General features: G+C 43.3%; 1 protein-coding gene across 20 annotated transcripts in view; it reads right to left on the bottom strand.

The window, feature by feature from the left end:
• Positions 1-3774: 3774 nt before the first annotated feature.
• PARD3 (par-3 family cell polarity regulator) overlaps positions 3775-22131 on the bottom strand; it is a 649140-nt gene continuing 630783 nt past the window's right edge. For all 20 annotated transcript variants that reach the window (XM_082739698.1, XM_082739694.1, XM_082739700.1 and 17 more), the window contains 2 exons: positions 11917-12044; positions 3775-5852 (listed from right to left, as the gene is read on the bottom strand). In XM_082739698.1, the coding sequence (XP_082595824.1) occupies positions 5456-5852; positions 11917-12044 (525 nt within the window). In that variant the 3' untranslated portion in view covers positions 3775-5455. The remainder of the gene's footprint in view (positions 5853-11916; positions 12045-22131) is intronic.

The raw sequence follows: 22131 nt of genomic DNA, 5'->3' as shown, positions 1-22131 counted from the left end.
CAAATTCACTCTGAGGCTTCACAAGGCAAGTTCAAAGGTTCTCATTATTCCGAAATAACCCTCGTTCATTGGCGAGCCCTAATCTGACCTGTCTCCGGGTCCTTAGGTTAATGTTTTCACCCATTTGGTCCCAATATAAACAACTGTGATAAGTTTTATGCCACTGCATGAAAGCAAGTCAGATAGGAGCTGAACCCTGAAACCAGATCATTAGCCAAGGTCACGATTGGTTTAGAAATTTGTGTTGTTTCCCTTCCTGTCACTTGCCAGAAATATATGGCACTTTTCCCCCTTGTAGTTTGCAGTCGGCTGGGCCCTGAGCCATGGAGACTGTTTTTAATGGCAAAATCTTCAAAGTTGTACTTAAAATATTTGCATCATAAAATCCCTCGTGGAAGCCAAACTTCAGCTTGAGGAGGAGCCTTGTAGCAAGTGGCAAACTTGCCTTCAGAGACAGGAGAAAGGCTCCTGCCACCGGGACCCCCTTCTCACCGATGATCCGCGGAGGCTGATGACACCCTGGGAAGAGCGGCGTCTCTTCGTGAGACATCCACACTGTCTGGGAACAAACTCCAAATGGCTTTTCTGAGCCAACGACAGTGTGAGGTGACTCAGCAGTTAGTTGAGCAATTCAGAAAAACGTGTTTTTCACACATTTAATTGATCCTGTGAGCAAATAAGCCCAGAGGAGGAAAGACGAGTCATTGTTCAGACTCACTGGAGGGAGAGCTTCGCCCTCTTTCCGGCACCCAACAGACCTACCTGGGCTGTGACAGGCTGCTGCGCCTAGGGCGCGCTTTAAAAAATGCAAAGTCAGAAAACAAAAACCGATCACTTACATCTGAATTCAGAAAGGAAAAACAAACCAACCAACCTGTCTGTCCCAAAAGATGCTTGATCTTATAGGACTCATAATGGGATCCTTTAAAAATGAAATTCTGTACTGCGGGGTTTAACCTAAAGAAAGAAAATGTATGGACAAAGGACACCCATATATTTTGGGCTTGGCTGCGTGGGATGTGGAAGCTGGAAGGAGAGGAGGCGCAGGGGAGAGGAGTGCTGCGGGAAGACGGTGGATTTTGGAGGAAAGAACCCATCTAATGGGAAATATGTCCGTTCTGTGTGGAGTGCAAGGGCCCTCTTTCCCTCTTTGAGATCTAATGTAAAACACGTTTCTTGTGAAAGAAAGAAAGAAAAGGAGGAAGGAAGGAAGAAAGGAAGAAAGAAAAGCTTATGCTCAAAATTATAACCCTCATTCTCCACACATTTTTTTAAAAAGTCAATTTAACTTAACCAGCTCTGTGATCTTGTCATTACTCAGCTGACGGGGATTTCCGGTTAAAGCACCTCTGTCTCTCGCGCTTCTGACCTGTGAACATTCTTATTAGCTGCCTTATTAAGATGATATCCTGTCTCTGAAGTAAGAAAGGAAGATTATCTCCTTACCTGACAGGTCGTCAGTATAATCTTTGTTAAAAAATAAAGAAGAAAGAAAGAAAGAGAGAGAGAGAGAGAGAGAGAGAGAGAGAGAAGGAAGGAAGGAAGGAAGGAAAGAAAGAAAGAAAGAAAGAAAGAAAGAAAGAAAGAAAGAAAGAAAGAAAGAAAGAAAGAAAGAAAGAAGAAAGAAAGAAAGAAGAAAAAGAAGAAGAAGAAAGAACTGAGTTAGAGAGCCATTGAAGTTCCTGGTGCACTGTTACCCAAGGAAGCCCTCCAGGACGGGATAAACTCAGAGGTAGTTAGTCGGACCTTAGTGACTTATTCTTCCATGACTAGTGAACAAAACTAGAAACAAAGTACTCTCTGCTTCATCTTGGGTTGACTTCAACCAGGACAAGAGCTGCGTGCGTGTCAAGGACTCACAGGATGAAATTAGAAGCATGTTAAACTAACCAGACTAATGGAGACAGATATAGAAACACGTGTGCATTGTGCACATGCTACCTAGGCCTGTTCCACCATCTACATGGAAACGTGTGTACTTTCTAAGAAAAATTATTGGAGAAAGGCAAGCCGCCTGGAAGACAGTGGCCATCTTTGGGCAAATGGCGAGCAGTGATGTGGACAGAAGAGCCTGGTCTCTTGCCTCTGGCCTTGTTTTCAGAATCACGCTGCTGGCAAAGTGGTCGGCTCTGTTGCCTTATTTGCTGCCCTTCCTCAACACGGGTTTGCAGTTAAATCCGTAGCCTCCGCTCAAAAAAACAGGAAATTCATTTGGTTTATGGTCTCTGATTTGATATATTTGACTTCTTCGGCAGGAGACGTGAGAAGCCTCATTTTCCTTCCTATTGTGCGGACAGCCCTGTCAACCGTGGGGTGGTTTGACTTCTGAGCAGTCTTTGGTCTAACCAGCCACAGGGAGAAGAGATGGTGGTGGCATTCAATGCACATATGATACAGACACCTTATAGAATATTATTGGATAATTTATACTTGCAAGACTTTCCATAGTCTTAATGGACCAAAAGTGGTGATGATGTAACTGTGGGACCATATTTTCTGAGGGATGGCTGACTCACTCCACTTCCAACCTCACCTGAGTATGGGCTGTGGTGGGGCTGCCTGTCCCCTGGCATGGGTTGGAACGTCCCCCCCCACCCCCCAGAGGCTGCAGCGTCCAGTGCACGTGCTGACCACACCCACCCTGGCTCCCTGCTACAGATATGCTCTTCCTGTGACCCCAGCGAGTCCCTGGATAGTACTCTGGAGCCAGAAGGCCGTCATTTAGGCAAGTCTGCTGGTAGAGCATATTCCCACTTCTGTGCTGACTCATTGCGAGTCCTACTTCTCCTCTCAGTGTGGCCCAAATAGTCAGTATTCATCTACAAATCCCTTTGTGATTTGGGCCCCCACGATATTCACTATTACCTCTCCCGCTCCACTTCTGTCAGTTGAGACAAATAACCTGCGAGTTTTGGCATCTGCAATGGGCCTCCTGGTCAGTGAGAAAATTAACCAATCTGCCCACCTTCCCTTTGCTACTTTCCCACACCTTGCATGCATACAAGAACCCAAGACATGCTATTTTCTTGGCTTGCTATACACTTCTCGTTACTAATCCTGAGGTGACAGAATTGGACTTAGTGACAGGCTGAAGGCTACCATGACAACCAGCTGATGCTGGTTGTGGAGCTGGCACTCCACACGGAAGGAATTTTCAACAGGTCTGTGTAAAAAGCTTGCCCTCTGGGCGGGGGCCACATGGGTATTTATGTGGGATATGGTGCCCTTTATGTCTTCAGAGGACCGTATGCATGTTAATGAATCTAAAAGAAAGAGTGAAGCCTTATTTTGTAATTTGGGAAAGAAGAACTGGTTGGTATTAGAAGTGGAAAAGAATCTGGACCTTTCTCTGGGCTCACAGTATGCAAGGTGGGATTCCCTCAAAACGCTTGGCTCTGCTGAAGCGATCCAGAGGGAGCAAGGGACAGTAACGGGAATATGATGTGACTTCCTGCATAATTTTTCTCTTATGTAGCTCTAGAGTATTGACTCCTTCCATTCTGCACTCCTCGGGCTTCTTTCGGCAGCCTGGGTCTTTAAGTAAACTCACTAAGGCGGTCCCTCTTTCTTTCCTGCCCTCTCTCTCCTCAGGTGTTCAAGTAAGCGGTCAATCACCCACCTCTGCATCTGCACACAGACAGACAGAAGGAAACTTTCAACTTTTTCCAAATGTGGGGGAAAAAAAAAATCACATCTGCTAATATACTTAAAAAAAAAACCAAACCAAACCACCCAGTTAGGAGTTTCCACAGGAACACTACAGACACCACAAAGAACAGGAAGAAATATGCCTTTTATTAGAAGTCTCATATGTACAGGGAAAGCTGTTTCTCACAGCTCCGGGAAGGCTGTGAGAAAGAGCCACTGTCATCCAAGGTCACCGTGCTGACATTGGTAACACCACCGAGTATCGCCACACATTAGGAACACAAAGAACCATTACACAGAAATGCAAAAAAGACAATAGGTACGTGTGGACATTTCACATATTTTCTAAAAACAAGTGGACACAAAAATACAATGTGCCAGTAAAAAAAAAAAAAAAAAAAAACAAACGTATATCGGTACATGTCTTTTTTTTGTTGTTTTCTTTTTTTTTCTTTTCTTTTTTGTTAATACACGGTATGCCGAGCTTTCACCTCAAGCCTTTGCACCTCGGGATTTGCAGGCACTTTAGCAACCCAGCCATGGTTTACAGTACACGACGGTCAGACCGACAGCTGAAAACGGGAGCAACCAAGGTCCTCATGACCCCCACACACCTTACAATATTGACACGAGAGCCCAGGCTTTTGTTACCACTGTTTGGGGACACCAGAAGGTTTGCCGTGTGACAGAACAGCTTTTCCCTTATTTGTCTTCTTTGTCTCCGGGCAGAATTATTTGGGAGCCCGGATGGTATCACCAGGCAGAAATACAACGCACTAGGCAAATGTCATTTCCAACTGACTTTCAACACCATAGAGAGCAGATGAGTTCTGAGAATCCCAAAATGACTGTCTGATTTCTCTTTGTCCCACTCTATGCCCTTCCTGCCAACCTGTCAAATGCAAACTAATTAAAATAATTACTGGGATGTTGTGGGCCAGAAGCTCATCCTGGGAGAATTCTTTTCTCAGCTCCCACCTCCCACATCACGATACACAGAGGGCGGGTGGGCGGGCTCTATCGGTCCCCGACCAGGAGTCTGTCCCTCTCCCACGCCCCCCACACAGAGCTGCGCTGACTCAACACACGTGTCAGGAACATGACTGAACAAGCGTATTTATAAACACGGACGAGAATGATCGCTTTATTGGTAATGTCGAGTTCTAAGGCAGTGGCAAAAGGACCCCCCATGATAACCAGACAGCGTTGGATATGGCTTAGCTTCTTTCATGGGATGAAGGAACGTTGCTGTGGCAAGGAGCTGAGGAGAGAACAGGGAAAACCATGCTGATTACAAAGTACTATAAATGACTGTGCTGTGAAGTACCATAAGGCCCCAATTTCTGGTGTCTGTCACCCACGCAGATCCGCCAGACACTGGGACGTCGCCTCACATCAAAGAAAACTGAAAGGGGAAAAAGAAGGATCCGTATCACCCTCACTTCAAGGTAATTTGTCACCCTAAGTTGTCAGGGGCCGAGATGCAGTACCACGGACAGCTCGCCGTGGGGGGTGGGGGCGGGGGCGGGGCACAGTCCTGGGACTCCAGAGAGACGCAGAGCACACGGATGCCTTGAACCGATGATTGTCGGGAGGCGGGAAATCCTTCCATGAAACTGACACTGGAGACATGGTGGCAAAGACGTTAAGGCCTTCCACTTCTTTGCCCACGTTGCGTAAAGGCACTGATACCAACAACAGAAATATTCCATAGTACCATCGAGGTTTTAAAAAAACTCCCAAAATACAAGTCTTCGTAAGAAAATGTCCTTTATTGCCTGACACGGAGCCTCCGCTCTTCTCCTGCTCAGGAATAGAAGGGTTTCCCTTTCTCAGGAGTCTGGAGTCTGTTCAGCCTAGCGACCTGAGAAGGGGAGGGGGGCACATCCTGCCGGAAGGGCCCCTTGGGAGGGGTATAACTGGGGTCCTGGACTTTCTTGTATGAGTCATAGTTGTTGAGCCCCTCTGGAGGAGGCGGCTGCTTCTTCATCTGCTGCTCTTTCCGCCTCTGCTCCTGGCGAAGCAGCTCCTGCGTCTCCAGCATCACCCTGGCGTTGAAGCCGTGCCCGCCCAGGTAGCCGTTCCTGGAGCCTTGGTAGCTGGAGTACCTGGGGTTCTCCTTGGCACTCTGGAAGCCTTCCCCGGGGGAGTAGTTCTGCTCCCAGGAATCCTGGGACACGGAGCTGGCGTTTTTCCTGCTTTGCCTAGAAAGCAAATCCCGAAGGTTAGTACAGGAGGGTTGGGAGAAGGGGAGAGAGAGAAAGGAAGCAAGGAGAGAGAGGGAGGGGGCGGGGGGACAAAGCAGGGTGGAGAGGCAGGGAAAGTGGAACATGCATTGGAATCTCTCGACCAAAGGTGCTGAGCTACAATCATGCATCACCCAGAGTGATGCGGGGAGGGGTCCCCGGAGGATTAAAACAGGACTGTCAACAAACAGTGGCCAGACAGGGGAGAGAGCTAAGGGACTCCGTGGCATCCAGCAAAAGGGTCCTCTGACTGCGTCTGGGTAGGCATTGTCTGTTCTGCTTGGGGTAACCGTATGTCCTGCCATTTAGATAGACACACCGGCAAGACGCTGTACAGGAGTATTAGAGATCTGGTAGCTTCGGCCCCAGCTGTAATTGCTCGTTTCAGAACGTTACAATTCAACCCTAAACAAGCAAAACAAATATTTTACACAGCTGCCACCATAATGCCCGAGTCTCGAGCTAATATGAAGTGCCCGTAATGGATTACGGTATGAGTTCAGTTATGAAAGATTTAAGTCTAGACTCCTATATGATGAAAAATGCAACAGGCGGTCCCTTAAAGCCCCAGCTTTCGAGATGTGTATGTCAGCAACTGACACTCTTCAGAAAACATGCTCATCAAGCTGGTGAAACCTGGAAGGCTGGAGAGTAAGCACTATTTTCCCACACACTGCACCCTCTCCGAGGGCTGGGACTGTCTCCTTCACTCATTTTCTGTCATCCCAGGATAGGGAAATAAATCAGAGTCATATAGAAATTTCGAAGTCTTATCACTTCTGCAATAAAGTTGCACATCATTTTCAGGAAACATTATTGTTCTGAAACATCTTTAATTTACTATCAAGTCTCTAGATGCTTTTATGAATTTACAATAAGATTGGCTATGATAAAGTAAAACAATTTGGTGCCAGAAAGGAAGACATGTCCTAATTTTTCGCCTTAAAAATGGAAGAGAGGAAGAGAGAATTGAGTAATAAAACAAAATATATTGCTCCATTTATCAATAAGAAAATCATCTGGCGACAGTATGTAGTGCTCAGCCTTTCACATCAACACACACAACATGACGGAATGTTCAGGAAGACTCGTGTGAAGGGAAAATAAGGTCTAGGCAGCTACAGGGCTCCCACGGGCATGGAGAAATTTGCATTTTTGAACATTCAGAAGTGCTACCAATATGGTTTGGGATGAAATCTGCCCATTTTCCACATGGCCTAAAATGCAGCTGGGGATAGTTTCAATAAGGAAAATGAACTAATGTCCAGCATCATCTCTGGATATGACTAAGATTAATTGAGCGGTCCCCAGTATCTCTATCTGGCTCTCTTTTAATGGGAATCGGACCATTTGTACCATCAGCCCAGGCAAGAATCCTTAGATTTGATGGAATAGTTTATTTGCCTAAAGCACTGATTATCTTCACTTAAAAAGTCATAAATTAATCTGCCCAGGGACATGAATGATGGAAAGTGCCAGCTTGAAACCAGGGATTTGACATTAATCATGAAACTTTAATTAAAACAACGAACTTGTTACTGATGTTCCAGCAACAAAAGTGGAATTCCTTCATGGGTTAGTTATCAATTTAAAGATAACCAGAAATAGGCTGCAGAAATGTCAGCTCTTTTCCATTCTTAGTCTACTGAGATCCACTAACCGTCTCCACCCCCCAACCCCAGACTCTATAAAGCCCGAGGCTTTGCTCTATGGCACTCATGCACCAGAAGTGGAATTCTGAATCCTTTCAGGAAGACAGAGTCTTTCTTATTTAAACACACGGAGAAGTCACCAAAGGTCTGTTAGGGACAGACATGATGATGATGTGAGAGAAAGAATTTCTGGTAGCTAAAATATTCTTCAAATTAGGCAGGCCAGAGAGAAGAGAGCAGATCTGCCTGAGATATGAAGTAAGACACGTGGGGAAAGTACATACGCATGGGTACACACGCACGCATATGTGCCCATGCGCACACGCACACACACCCGTGCTGGCCCGTGCCCGTGCACGCACTCTTGGTAAGGAAACCACTGGTACCAATAAGCCCTTGATTAAGGAGAGGACGAGAAATGAGCAGCTCATAAAGAAACTCCAGAATAGAGCAGACAATGAGAGTTTTCTACACTAGGCTCAGGATCAAGTGGACAGAGATTCCAATCCTGTCTGCCACTCACCAGGTGTGTGATCCTGGGAGGGTTATACTGTTTGGGCCCAAATTGTCTCATCTGTGAAATAGGCTAGATACCTAATGGCATAGGATATGGGGAGAAATCAAGGAAAGAGGACGTGTCTAATGCTTCGAAAAGCATGGCACACAGTGAATGGTTAACTAATGGGTGTTGGAAGTACAGTTTGAAGGCCAAGTCACTTTGCCCTCAAAGATGAGCCTCTGGGTTTGGGGGGCATCTTTATGACCAACAGGGAAAAAAATAAGCAAAAATAAGCATCTGTCCTTTGTCAGGAGGACTGGGCCGAGACCAAGATCTTAGCGGGAGAGACACCAAATAACTGAGGTGGTTTCACTAAGTGAAAGCAACCCCACTTCCTCAGAGACTGGAAAGGAGTTTCTGACTATCCCAGGATTTCTTAGTCAAAAGCCACAAATTAACAACAGCAAGAACAAAATATCAATCTCCTTTCGCTGAACTCCTTCATAACCAACACAAAGGTTTGTTTGGTCCTGGAAAGAGCCCACTCGAGTCTTCTGAATCCACTCAAAGCAAATGCCCGGGTTTGGCAGTACCTGCCACTCAATGATTACAACCACTTCCAAGATGGCCTAAAGACCACCACCCTGTAGACGGCTTACACCAAAGACCCAATGCTTCAGGAAAGCCATCTTTCTGTCCATGACTGTAAGGGAACATACTTCTACTCAGTTTTAGAGTCGCCTTTTGAACACTAAGAAACTAATCTAGAAATGTTAAAAGGATTAAAAAGAAGAAAGTAAAAAAGAAAAAAGATAATTTAGGAATTCAAAGATTTAAAAAGAAATCCTAGTCTGGTTGAGAATTAAGTGTGTGTTCACTCAGGTCTCTCCTTCCAAACGAGTGTTATTACCTGAGTTTCTTACTGACATTTCAAAATGTAACTCGAATTCTGTCTAGAGGTTTGTTAATTACAGTTAGAATTTACAAACCGCTCCCTCTGTATCCAGCCCTCTAATTCAAACCACCTTGTCCAATGCTACTGATACAAAGACGACCATTTGTTTGATTTTATGCTCCACTTTGCAAGAGAATTTCTGCTGTGTGTGAAGTCTTTTTGATATCAAATGCCACACCAACTTGTTTAGACAAAACTCAAATTGTCAACATCCAAAAGGCAGAGGTCAAGTGTCTTTAAAGAATCTCACATGTCAGAAATGTGGGTTTGACTCAAGCCCATGGAGGCTGTTGCAATCTCTCCCTGAGCTCCTCTTTGGTCTCTCTACCTTCCTCTAGATCTCTGCACACAGCCTTCGTCAAGTGGTGCCGCTCTACAGGGAGCCAAGCTGGGGGCAAGGTTCCGGAATCTTCCTCACAATCGCCACTCCCATTGAGAAACTGTTCTCTGATGGAGGAGAACAACAGGCTGTACAAGGCCTACCAGCCCTCTTGCCTGAAACTACAGCTCATTCTTTTTGGAATTTCTGCTTTTTCTCCATTAGGACCACAATGCCTGGTCCTAATGGGGCTTTGGTCAACCCAGAGGGATTTTCTGTCGCCACTGGCAGTGGTAGAAGGAGCCCCCTCCATGAATCAGAGCCTTCTTCTGGGTTCTTCAGAAGGGAGAGGGATGGCAAGCAAAGGCAGCTCAGAGAAGGAGGAGGTGGGGACGAGAGCAGAGGCTCAGTCTGGAATACTGGGCTCCTGGGAGCACGACCAGGAGAAAGTCAGCAGAAACACCCCATCTGTCCTTGTCCTCTTGCCCAGCACCGGGACCTGACAGGCTCTTCTTCTACCACGTGTCCTTCCAGGCCCTCGGCCACCATCTCTCCCACTTCCCTTCCTTAGCCGCATGCATTTCCCAACTCACTCCGCCCCTTACAGAAGCTTTCTGATATTTTTCCTTCATCTGTTACACTCTTGAACACCACAAACATTTAAGAAGCCAAACAATTGGCCAATAAAATCAGATCACAGCCCTGCACAGGCAATGCTGTTCCCATGGGCCACGACATGCTCCTGACCACCAGGTAGGTCTACCTGACCTAACTGCACTCATCTTTCTGATGCAAAGCAAGCCACACAGGCGGGGTGGAGGGCTTTGACACAGAACCCCTTTGTGTAGAATCCTTCAGGTGTTCTCCGTTTGATGCACTGAGCTGATTCATACAGTGGCCTTCTTCCAAATGCTAAGGGCAGTAGAGCACAGAGAGAAACTTTACACCTACTCCCATTAAAATTCCAGACTTGAGAACCAAAATCTTTGGTAGCAATGAGCCTTATGAAATTAGGGTTTAGGGCATGGGCAGGTTTGGGTTCTGAATGTTGGCAGAATCAGCTGTGAGACCTTAGGGGAGGTTACCTAATTTCACCTAGCTGCTTCCTTGTAGGACAACATGATTTCCAAGGTCCTGTCTAGACCTAAACTTCAATGACTCTTACTTAGACAGGGCTAAATAAAAATATTCTCCTATTTAAAAGAAAAAGCCAGTCTCCTATTTAAAAGAAAAAGTAATTTAGTTTTCTAAGGAGATACAGCTTTATAGATTAAAAAAGAAAAACTGAATGAACAATACTACAATACTAATAATACTACGATCATGATGACTACAATAAAGTATTCAGCCTGGTAGAGAATTTCATTCATATCTTCATTCCCTTGTCTGATCTGCAACAATATAGCCAAGTCCCTCATGGTTATTATAGTGATTATTTAACATTTAAAGGGACTCATCATTCTTAAAAATTTGAAGGAAATCAAGACTACTTTTGTATCCCTCGGTCAAGTTTACATGTAGAAGCACTTGCTGCCCCAGCCCCCAGGGCTCTGCTTGCATTCCAGGCAATCCACCTGATACAAACATGGTCAACATAGTTTCTTTCCCACCCAAAATGTTTTTGTCACCTGCTTTTGAAACAGAACAAATGTCTGTTAGGAATTGTGATTATCGGAGTGCCTCCTGAGAAGTTTGGGAAGATGAGCGTTTTTAAGTGCTTTTATTCTTTTTTTTTTTTTTTTTTAAGATTTTATTCATTTATTTGACAGAGAGAGATCTCAGGTAGGCAGAGAGGCAGAGAGAGAGGAAGGGAAGCAGGCCCCCTGCTGAGCAGAGAGCCCGATGTGGGGCTGGATCCCAGGACCCTGGGATCATGACCTGAGTGGAAGGCAGAGGCTTTAACCTACTGAGCCACCCAGGTGCCCCAAATGCTTTTATTCTTTACTGTGCATGGAGGAAATAGCTAAATGGAAAAGGGTCTATGATTTCAAAGTATTAGGGCTCAGTCACCCAAGAGACCCTACCAGCTTGTCAGCTAATGAGGTAGGCATCCCTGGGACTCTCTGGATCAGCACTGAGCAAAAGCAAGGATGGCAGGAGAGTAAGAGTAAGATGCCCCCTGAGCACAGACCACAGAGCCTTCACCCCTACCCTTTCACAGAGCCCTGGATCCACACCGTACCAGACACACTAGTTGGCCTACCCAGCCAGGCAAAGGAAGAGTTAGCTTTCCATTTCTCAGCGGAAGAGACCGTCTAGTCCACGGCCCCCTCGGAAGTAGCAGAGCCAATACCAGATGGGAGGTGTGACCCCTTAGCCTAGTCCTCCTACGTCAGCTCATCTTGCTCTCAGTCGGGGAGTTTGGGGTGAGACCAGCAGCATCCCCTGCACGGGGAGATGGCCATGCAGGCTGAGCCATGCTCCCCTCCCCCCGCCTCTCACCCCCTACCCTCCACCCCACCACCACCCGGAGGCTGCTTTCCGCAGGGAGGCTGCTTCCTCGGCTACCGCGAGAGTGGGAGAAGCCAGTGCGATGTGTCGCAGGAAGGGGTTTGCTACAGCCAGGGTGGCTGTGAGCTCAGGGCGAGGGCTCCTACCGGGGCAGGGAGCTGTACTGGCGCTGAGCCTGCTGGAACCCTTCGCGCTCCTCCTGCCGCTGGCGCTGCATCTGCACCTCCACCGACACCGAGTGCCTGCCGCTCTGCGCCGCCGCTCTGGAGTTCGGCTGCGGGAGGGAAACGCACATCGGTTAGCAGGAAGGGAAGGGTGGATGTCACCGGACAGCGTGACCCCGCTCCGATGCATAAGGATTGCCTCGGAAACACATTACACATTCTGTGAATTTTTAAAAAGCCCATGGCTGTGTTTTCTATTTGCTCTTCTGAGCGCGCAGTACTCAAGCATCTTAAATTTTGATTATGGCTGGAGGATGGTCTGAAATTGAGAGGTCAACTTTTCTAGTCTTCCTCACGAGGTTTGGTAAATACCAACATTAGATACCACTTTGCATCCCATGTCTCTCTGGCAAACATAGGGGAGTGAGTCTGCTCAGAAGACCAGAGGAAACCAATGCCAAAAATAAACAAGTCCCTAAACATCTGCTACAATAATTCACAAAAGTGGGGGGAGTCCGTGAACATTGGTTGAGCTGGTGAATTGTTTCAGCAGCTACATATTTTAGCCTAGCAATAGACAATATAGTGGATTCCCCTTTTATTAAAGGATGACAGTTACGTTTTGAATCAAGATTGGCTGAAACTAGTGACGCTTGCCATAGGTCTCCTCCAACCCACAGATGGCGACCACATGGGAACGGAAACACTCATCAAAAGAACAAACCCAAGAGCTAACAGGTACTTGAATGGGTTATGAGATAATACATGTTGCCTTCTTATTAGGAAATGGCATGTTTTTTATTTTTTACCTGGGTTAATTAAATTCTATGGAGAAACTTTCACTTCTTCTGGCTAAACACAGGTCAGCAGGTCATCTAACTGACTGCTGCGTCTCAGCAAAATCAGATACCGGGGGCGTAGACTGTTCCTTGCAGACCAAGCCCCCGTGGATGCTTCAACTTCTCACTGACAGTTTTCAGCTTACCTTCCCTTCTAGATCTGCCCTTTTAAATCAAAGTAACTCTGCTCAAAATAGACAGCGGTGCCTCTAATTTTACAAAACACCCACCAATGGTTTATCTTAGCATCGGTGACACTAAATAACCCATCTGGGCACTGTGGACCTCTGTTCCCCTTTGTGTTACGCAACATTGTGCAATAGGCATATTCTGCGTGAAGAATGTCTCTTGAAAACAAGCTATTGATTTTCTTAGGGAGTTGAAAACCAATGGCAGACTTTGACTCGACACTAATTTCCTAAAATAACAGAGTCTTCGCATTCGCTCCGAGAGTCATAAGATAACATGTGGGCTTGCTACTTAAGGAGTGGCTCCTGTGGTTGGCTTTTGTGTGAACAGAATGCAAGCATCGTCTATTGTTCTCTTTCTGCCTGGCCAGCATTATCTTATTTGTTGGTAAGCAATAATAAGGCAATATATGGGACAAAAATTTCAAAGCATATGGGTATAGTCAGTGAGCATATTAAAAATATCCCGATACAAAAATAATGTGTGAAGAGATTAGGCTTTACAATACCCCAGTCTCTACTAGTGGATGTTTATAACCACACTCACCGGAACAAATGTGTGTTCTGAGACCCGCTCCACAACACCGTTCAAATAACACATCAGCGGTGCCTTCAGCAAGGAAAACACTTTGCTGAGTGAGTTCTGCTTATGCAAACAAAGCATCATCCAATTGTTCATCAACTCCATTAAGGAAGACAGACATTTTCTTCCATTACACTTGATGAGGCTGGCCAAAAAGAGAACTGAGTGGTTCTATTGTTCATGGTGAGGCATGGGAAGCTTGAAACAAGCCACTGGACGGAGGGAAAGCAAAGCAAGAAAATACTACACAATTGCCTTTACACCCTCAAAAAAGAACCACGTTTCTCTTTCCCTTTCATTCAGTATAAGCTGTATACATGTGTCAAGCAGTCTTGAAAGATCTGGCATTCTCCAGTAGGATTTAGTCACCAGCTTTTTAAGCTCATGCTGTTCTGTGACACACTGCTTGTAGAGATGTGAAAAGAAAATGCAAGGTCTTGTAGAAATTTCAGGTGTATTTTTAAGTTGTTTCTCCCAGAGGCCTGAAAATTTGATTCTGACAGGAAAAAAAAAAAAAAGAAGAAGAAGAAGAAGAAGAAGAAGAAGAAGAAGTTGAAGGGCTTTTGTTTCCTCCAGTGTGTGGTTTCTGATACCATTCTCTTCAAACCTTATCTGTGGCAAGCATCTCGTTGGATCTTGATGCATTCTAATAATAAAATTATCATCACACGGGATCGGAAAACTTAACATGAGTGAATGAATTTGGTATTGGCAAACTGACATATGTCATCCTAGTTTGCCCATGAGGATGAAATATACACCTTAACCTTACCATGAATATTTTATTCCATTTCTCTTTTTCTAAGTGTGCAAACGGGTAAGTTCTTAAAAAGAATCACCCTTATCTTTAGGATGAAACGTTAACTGAGCTGCCGATTTCCAGGAGGCTTGGATACATGAGCAGCCCAGAGCAACACCTAGGTAAGTTCATCCTGGCAAGTTTCATACTTGGCCCGAATCAAAAATAACCTGATCCATGGTTTCAATGACGATCGCATAAAAATGTAAATTGTGGGAACAGTATTATAATGGACAATCCTGACTTTTAAATACTGGGGTTTCCATCTCTCTGGCAGAAATAGAATAATGTATCTGGAGGCCAGAAATCACAAAAATAAAGAAATGAAGAAAGGTAATTTGTAACCCCAGAGAGAAGTGCAGGTTTTCAAATAAAACAGTATCAACAAACACCACAACAAAGTAACAAGTATACAGGGAAACACATGGGTAAATTACAGTTGTTATAACTCTGGAGATTCACCAGCCAATAAGGTAATAGCTCTGTTTTTAAGAGTGCAAATTACAAATAACCTGGCCTTGTTCAAAATGAAATTTGTGACAAGCAATGACCTTTCAAGTAAAAAAATAGCCAAGGTTGCCACAGCGATGGTAATATAGAGATTGTAAATAGAAATAAAGACGTGGTGATATAGTACAAGTACACTCGAGGGCCATGATATGTGGATCTCTTCATGGTTCCTGTTTAAAACCACAGTGAAAACTATGTTACTTTTGTAAGTGAGTTGCAAAGTGCTGGTCTTTATCATGATTATAGAGAGATATTATTTATACCGTACAAACAACTATATAAGCTTTGGAAAAGCTACACAACTTGCCCATTATTTACTGGTGTAAAACAAAATATTAAAAATATCTACAAAGTGTTTTCATCACATTAAGTCATTAACTAAGCATTTTCCTCAGTTATACAAAAATCATTCTTTTGCAGAAGTGAAAATAATCAATACAAAAAATAAAAACACAAAATCAAAATGGTTAACAGTTCATGGGCTAAAGAAAGAAAAAAAATAAATTATGCACCATACAATGTTCCAGCGCAGTTAGAACTAGGCAATGTTGGTCAAACTTTTAGAGCTTAATACACAAGTGCATGTGTTACATAGGAAAGAAAATTCATTAATGTTTTATGAAAATTTAGAGAAAATAACTTTTAGATACTCTTTTCTTCATGTAAAGCAGCATGTAAGCCTACGTGTGTGTGCACCTGTATCTGTTTACATATACACATGTATGTGCTATTCTTATAAATAATAGAGAGAGAGGGAGAGAGGGGGCTGAGAGGGGCAACAAGGAGAGGAAGAGAGAGAATCTTAAGCAGGCTCCACAGCTAGCATGGAGCCTCAATCTCATGACCCTGGGATCATGACCTGAGCTGAAATCAAGAGTCAGAGGCTTGGGCGCCTGCCTGGGTGGCTCAGTGGGTTAAAGCCTCTGCCTTTGGCTCAGGTCATGATCCCAGAGTCCTGGGATTGAGCTCTGCATCAGGCTTTCTGCTCCGCGGGGAGCCTGGTTCCTCCTGTCTTTCTCTCTGCCTTTCTGCCTACCTGTGATCTCTTGTCTGTTAAATAAATAAATAAAATCTTAAAAAAAAAAGTCGGAGGCTCAACTGACTGAGCCACCCAGGAGCCCATCCAAATAATACTTTTGAGTGACTTTCCTATTTAAATTATCAATGATCAAAATTCCCAAATTTTCCCATACATTCAAAGGGCACATATTGAAAGCAAAAATGAGCTACAAGAAGTTTGTCTGCTTTGGAGGCAAAGCTGTGGTGAAGATGACGGCCACGATCACTGAAAGAACACACGCCCACCTGAGATCTGGAGTCCCCATTTCAGCAATTCAAATGTGCTGCAACCCTAATATGCATCCCACGTGCTGATAAAAATGGTAATTTACACATTTGGTAGCGGGCAGGAAGAACAGCTACGCCACTGAATCACGTAAAGAATGTAAAACGTTTATTCTTTTTAAAAAGGGGCAACTGCTAATCTTGGTAATTATTTTCTGAAGCAGACCCACCAAAAACTTTTAATCAAGACAAAGTTAACTTCTGTCTATTGATCCTGCCTTCGCAGCCCTCCACCTCTACCCCATCACCCAAGGTACTTCTACAACTATCGATCTAACTCTTGTGGGTTCTGAATGTTGAAAAGCTTAATTGCTACTAATGATGTGACTAATGCTTGAAAAATCTGCAGAGCATACCAGTTTCCCTCATAAAGTTTTTATAAATACATGTTTGATTTTTAGACACCGTTTGTCTCTGTCTCCTCTTTCCCAACCAGTGCCTGGATCTACTTCCGCCCGCCGCCCCACCCTCAAACAGCAGGTAGGATGAAAATACAGAGTAGCTCTACAGAACAGGCGAGCTCTCTAGTGGCACGTGCTCATGGCAACCCAAAGCAGCGTCACTCGTTTCCACTACCTGACACCACTGTGGATGGCACGGCCCACTGGTCATGGAGCCTTTGGCTAGGGGACGGGTCCTGGGGCTATAAGAAAGGGGTCTGCTTTGCAGCAGCGTGGAGGCTTTGGCCATGAGTAAAGGGCCCTCCCTTTCCTGTGGGAATGGCTTTCTCCAGGTCGACTTCTAAGGGAGGTGATTTCCACCCAATGTGGACTAAGAGGCCATCAGCTGAGAGCAGGTATTTGTTGAGTCAAGGCATGGAGCCCCATTATAAGAAAATCAGAGCATATACCCTTGAAGCCTTAAGAAAGATGAAAACCAAAACAAAAGCATCATTTGCTCTGATTCCCCAGGTACAGGGAAGGCAATCTGGGGGCGTGGGGTGGCTGTGTACTACCGACTGGCTTGCTAATTAAAGCAGACAAAGCCCTAAAAAGGGAAGAGGAGCCATTAAAACTGCAAGACAGAAAAATGGAGAAAAGGGAAGATTTTTTTTTGTTTTGTTTTTTAATATTTGTTTAAAGATAGCTAGAAGAAAGCTTGGGGGAGAAGAGGGTATTCACATCACAGAGGATCAATTTTCCATCTGAAGGACTAAACTACTTTCAGTCACTACCAACCCGGGATGGAAAGGATTTAGCAATATAGCTATTAAAGGCTCCATTATCCCATCTATCAACCGCCTCAGCCAGCAAGTCTCCTTGTGGGCAACACTCAGGTATCTGCAAAGTTTAACAGCATACTGTACTTCTGTCTGCAGCCTGCAATTTAATTCTTTTAAAAGCAACACTAAGTCCTGTCCATATCTGAGCTCTGTGATAATAACCCTAACCTCAGCTATTGTTCCATTAACTTAAGAAAGATTGAAAACAACTTGCTGCTTTATTTATGTTGTACCTAGCATGACACCCGGGAAGAAGTTGCTTTTTCTCCTTCTCCTTCTTCTTCTCCTTCTTCTTTTTTTTACCCAACTTGGGAGAGAATTCACTTTAATTATGGAGCTAAGGAAATTTTCTGGGCCTCTGCTCATCTAAAGACCTTTTGTGCCACAAATCAGCTCCCTTAGGCCCGAACATTATTTTGAACAAAAGCCCAGGAACAGGTGCATTCCACACTAGTGGAGTTTAGGGAGAACATTTTGAAAATGGATGAATGGAAAAGGGCTACTTGGATGAATTTTCTGCAGCATGGCTCTCTGTATGTAAAGTAATTGGCCTGGATCTTTTTCTATGTAATACATCTGGTTGCACTTTGTGTGTGGCATTTCCAACAAGCATGGCAATTTCAACTACTGTGGACTAAGACAGACACATAGTTTGAAGATGAGTTTGTGGCTCCTTGGAACAAAAATGATTGCAAACCGTTCTAATGGTTGAGATCATAGTCTCATCCTTTCCAAATACAGTGACATTTCAAGGTCAGAGTACATACAGAAAAAGAAAAAAAAAAGACTCTAAGACATTCAAAGCTCGTTTTATAAAACATAATAAAAACCATACACCCAGCTACCTTTTGAACAACTGAGCAGCTCTTATTAAGGCAACAATGAGAATTGGTAGGAAAATTAATACACTAGGTAGAATTACAGTCACTTGAAGCCCATTTATATGATCAGCAGAAAGGAGAGTACACAGCAAGATCCCAATTGTTTGAAAATTAAAAAAAAAAAAAAAAAAAAAAGGTCAACTTCTGACCCACAATTTAGGAAATTATTCCATTCTTATAGTAATCAGCTTGTCATCCAAATAATTCCCTACTCACTCATTACAGGAAATGATAATACAAGCCAAGTGGTCAGTCTAAAGTTGTGATGGCATTTTGTTATACAATAATTTGGCCTATGACCTTCAGTAGGTGACTTTCTGGATGTGTAAGATTTTCTCAAACATTTTTTTTAATACAGGATTGTATTAAGCAGATAAATAGAAATCTATGCCAACATATTCCCCACTACCATTAAGGAAAAAAAAAATCCTTACAAATGAATCAAAATTGGTATTAAATCATTTCCACATCTTTCAATGAAAAACATCTACAGCTAAGAAGTACGAAATGCTCATTTAGCCTCAAACAAACTTGGACATTTGCATGGGGATACAATGTCAGCAACCAGAAGTCCAATCAATCTGAGTTCCCAAATACATGTTTTTCTCGTTCTCAAAGTTATATATTTATTTATTTATTTTAAAGATTTTATTTATTTTATTTGACAGACAGAGATTACAAGTAGGCAGAGAGGCAGGCAGAGAGAGGGGAGGAAGCAGGCTCCCTGCTGAGCAAAGAGCCTGATGCGGGGCTCGATCCCAAGACTCTGGGATCATGACCTGAGCCGAAGGCAGAGGCTTTAACCCACTGAGCCACCCAGGCGCCCCTCAAAGTTATATATTTAAAATATATTACAACTTCAGTGAGGTGTTCTTTCTTTCAAGTTCATGCTGGCACATGTACTTGAAATCGAAATGATACAGAGAAGATGAGCACGGCCCCCAAAGGGAACACCGAGGTCTTCTTTCAAACCAGTCACACTGATCTGGCCATGGTTCCTCTGTGCTTAATACTCTGTGCACACCTGTATCATAAACTGTACAAAATATTCTTTTCTTGTGGATCGGCTCGACTGCGGAGTTCTAAGGGTAATCTTTCCTTCCCATCTTTGTCCTCCTGCACCAAACACACTGACTAGAACACAGCAGTAAGCACTCAATACATCTGATCAACTAAGTAATTAATTATTTAATTGTGGTTTGAAATCCACATTCCCAAGTAAAGTAAAGAGGATTTCTGCTGCTCCTCACAGTGTGGTATGGGGACTAAGAAACCCAAGCAGGCTCTTGCTGGGTTAGGACTCTGTGTTTGAAAACCATTTTCATATAGGATTGGTCTTCTCCCTCAGGTGGCCACTGTACTCTTTCCTCTTTTCAGCCTTTCTGTGCAAATATACATAGCTAAGGATGTTTACCACACCTCAAAAGAGAATCCTGCTTCAAATCTATTGACATGATACATCACAACAATAAGAGAAAGGGTAAAAACCATCTGATCATGTCAATAGATGCAGAAAAAGCATCTGACAAAGTACAACATCCATTCACAATAAAAACCCTCAAAAAAGTAGGCCCAGAGGGAATATACTTCAATATCATAAAGGCCATCTATGAAAAACCCACAGAGAACATCATACTCAATGGGGAAAAACTGAGAGCTTCCCCTAAGGTCAGGCACAAGATGGGATGTTCACTCTTCTCACCACTTTTATTCAGTATAGTGCTGGGAGTCCCAAAGCAATCATACAACAAAAAGAATTAAAAGGCATCCCAATTAATAAGGAAGAAGTAGGGGCACCTGGGTGGCTCAGTGGGTTAAGCCTCTGCCTTGGGCTCAGGTCATGATCTCAGGGTCCTGGGATCGAGCCCCACATCGGGCTTTCTGCTCTGCAGGTAGCCTGCTTCCTCCTCTCTCTCTGCCTGCCTCTCTGCCTACTTGTGATCTCTGTCAGATAAATAAAGAAAAAATCTTTAAAAAAAAAAAAAAAAGGAAGAAGTAAAACTTTTGCTATTTCCAGGTGACATGACACTACATATAGAAAACCCAAAAGACTCCACCAAAAAACTACAAGAACTGATAAATGAATTCAGTAAAAGACACAGGATACAAAACCAAGGTACAGAAATCTGCTGTATTTCTATACACTAATAATAAAGCAACAGAAAGAGAAAAGAAGAGAAAAATCCCATTTACAATTGCACCAAAAATAATAAAATACTCAGGAATAAGCTTAATTAACCAAAGAGGTGAAAGGTCTATACTCCAAAACTATAAAATGGTGATGAAAGAAACTGAAGAGGACACAAAGAAATGTAAAGACATTCCATTTTCATGGATTGGAAGAACAGATATTGTTAAAATGTCTATACTACCCAAAGCAATTTACACATTTAGTGCAATCCCTATCAAAAGACCAATAGCGTTTTTTTCACAGAACTAGAACAAATAATCCTAAAATTTGTATGGGACCACAAAAGACTCCAAATAGCCAAGCAATCCTGAAAAAGAAAGCAAAACTGAAGGCATCAAAATTCCAGACATCAGCTTCTATTACAAAGCTGAAGAGATCAAGAGAATATGGTACTAGCACAAAAAAAAAGACACAGAGATAATGGAACAGAATAGAAAACTCGGAAATGAATTCACTATTATGTGGTCAATTAATCTTCATTGAAGCAGGAAAGAGTACCCAGTGGGGAAAAGACTGTCTCTTTGTCCAACAAATGGTGTTGGTTAAACCTGACAGCCACATGCAAAAGAATGAAACTGGACCATTTTCTTTCACCGTACACAAAAAGAAACTCAAAATGGATTAAAGACCTAAATGTGAGACCTGATACCATAAAAATCCGAAAAGAGAGCACAGGCAGTAACTTCTCTGACATTGGCTGTAGCAACATATTTCTAGATATGTCTCCTGAGGCAAGTGAAATAAAAGCAAAATAAAGTATTGGGACTATAAAAACTATTTTATCAAAATAAAAAGCTTTTGCACAGGAAAGGAAACAATCAACAAAACTAAAAGGCAGCTTACCAAATGGGTGAAGATATTTGCAAATGACATATCTGAAAAGGGTTAGTATCTAAAATATATAAAGAGCTGATACAACTCAATACCCCAAAACCAAGTAACCCAATTAAAAAATGGCCAGAAGACCTGAACAGACATTTGTCCAAAGAAGACACCCAGAAGGCCAACAGACACACGAAAAGATGCTCAACATCACCTATCATCAGGGAAATGCAAATCAAAACTACAATGAGACATCACCTCACACCTATCAAAATGACTAAAATCAATAGTATGAAAAGCAAGTGTTGTTGAGGATGCTCATGCACTGTTGTTGGGAATGCAAACTGATGCAGCCACTGTGGAAAATAGTATGGAGTTTCCTCAAAAAGTTAAAAATAGAACTACCTTACAATCCAGTAATTGCATTATTGGATATTTATCCAAAGAATACAAAAATATTAATTCAAAGGGATACATGCAGCATTATTTACAACTGGCAAGTTATGGAAGCAGCCCAAGTGTCTGCTGATACATGAATGGATAAAGGAGATGTGGAATACACACAATGGAATATTACTCAGCCATCAAAAGGAATGAAATCTTGCCATTTGCAATGACATGAATGGAGCTAGAGAGTATAATGTTAAGCAAAATAAATCAGAGAAAGATAAATACCATAAGATTTTGCTCATATGTGGAATTTAAGAAACAAAACAAATGAGCAAAGGAAAATAGAGAGAAACCAAGAAACAGACTCTCAACTACAGAGAACAAACTGATGGTTATCAGATGGGAGGTAAGTGAGGGGGATGGGTGAA

This window comes from Mustela nivalis (genome assembly GCF_964662115.1).
Source record: "Mustela nivalis genome assembly, chromosome: 7".
NCBI classification, from domain to species: domain Eukaryota; kingdom Metazoa; phylum Chordata; class Mammalia; order Carnivora; family Mustelidae; genus Mustela; species Mustela nivalis.
This window is presented reverse-complemented; position numbering and strand designations above follow the sequence as displayed.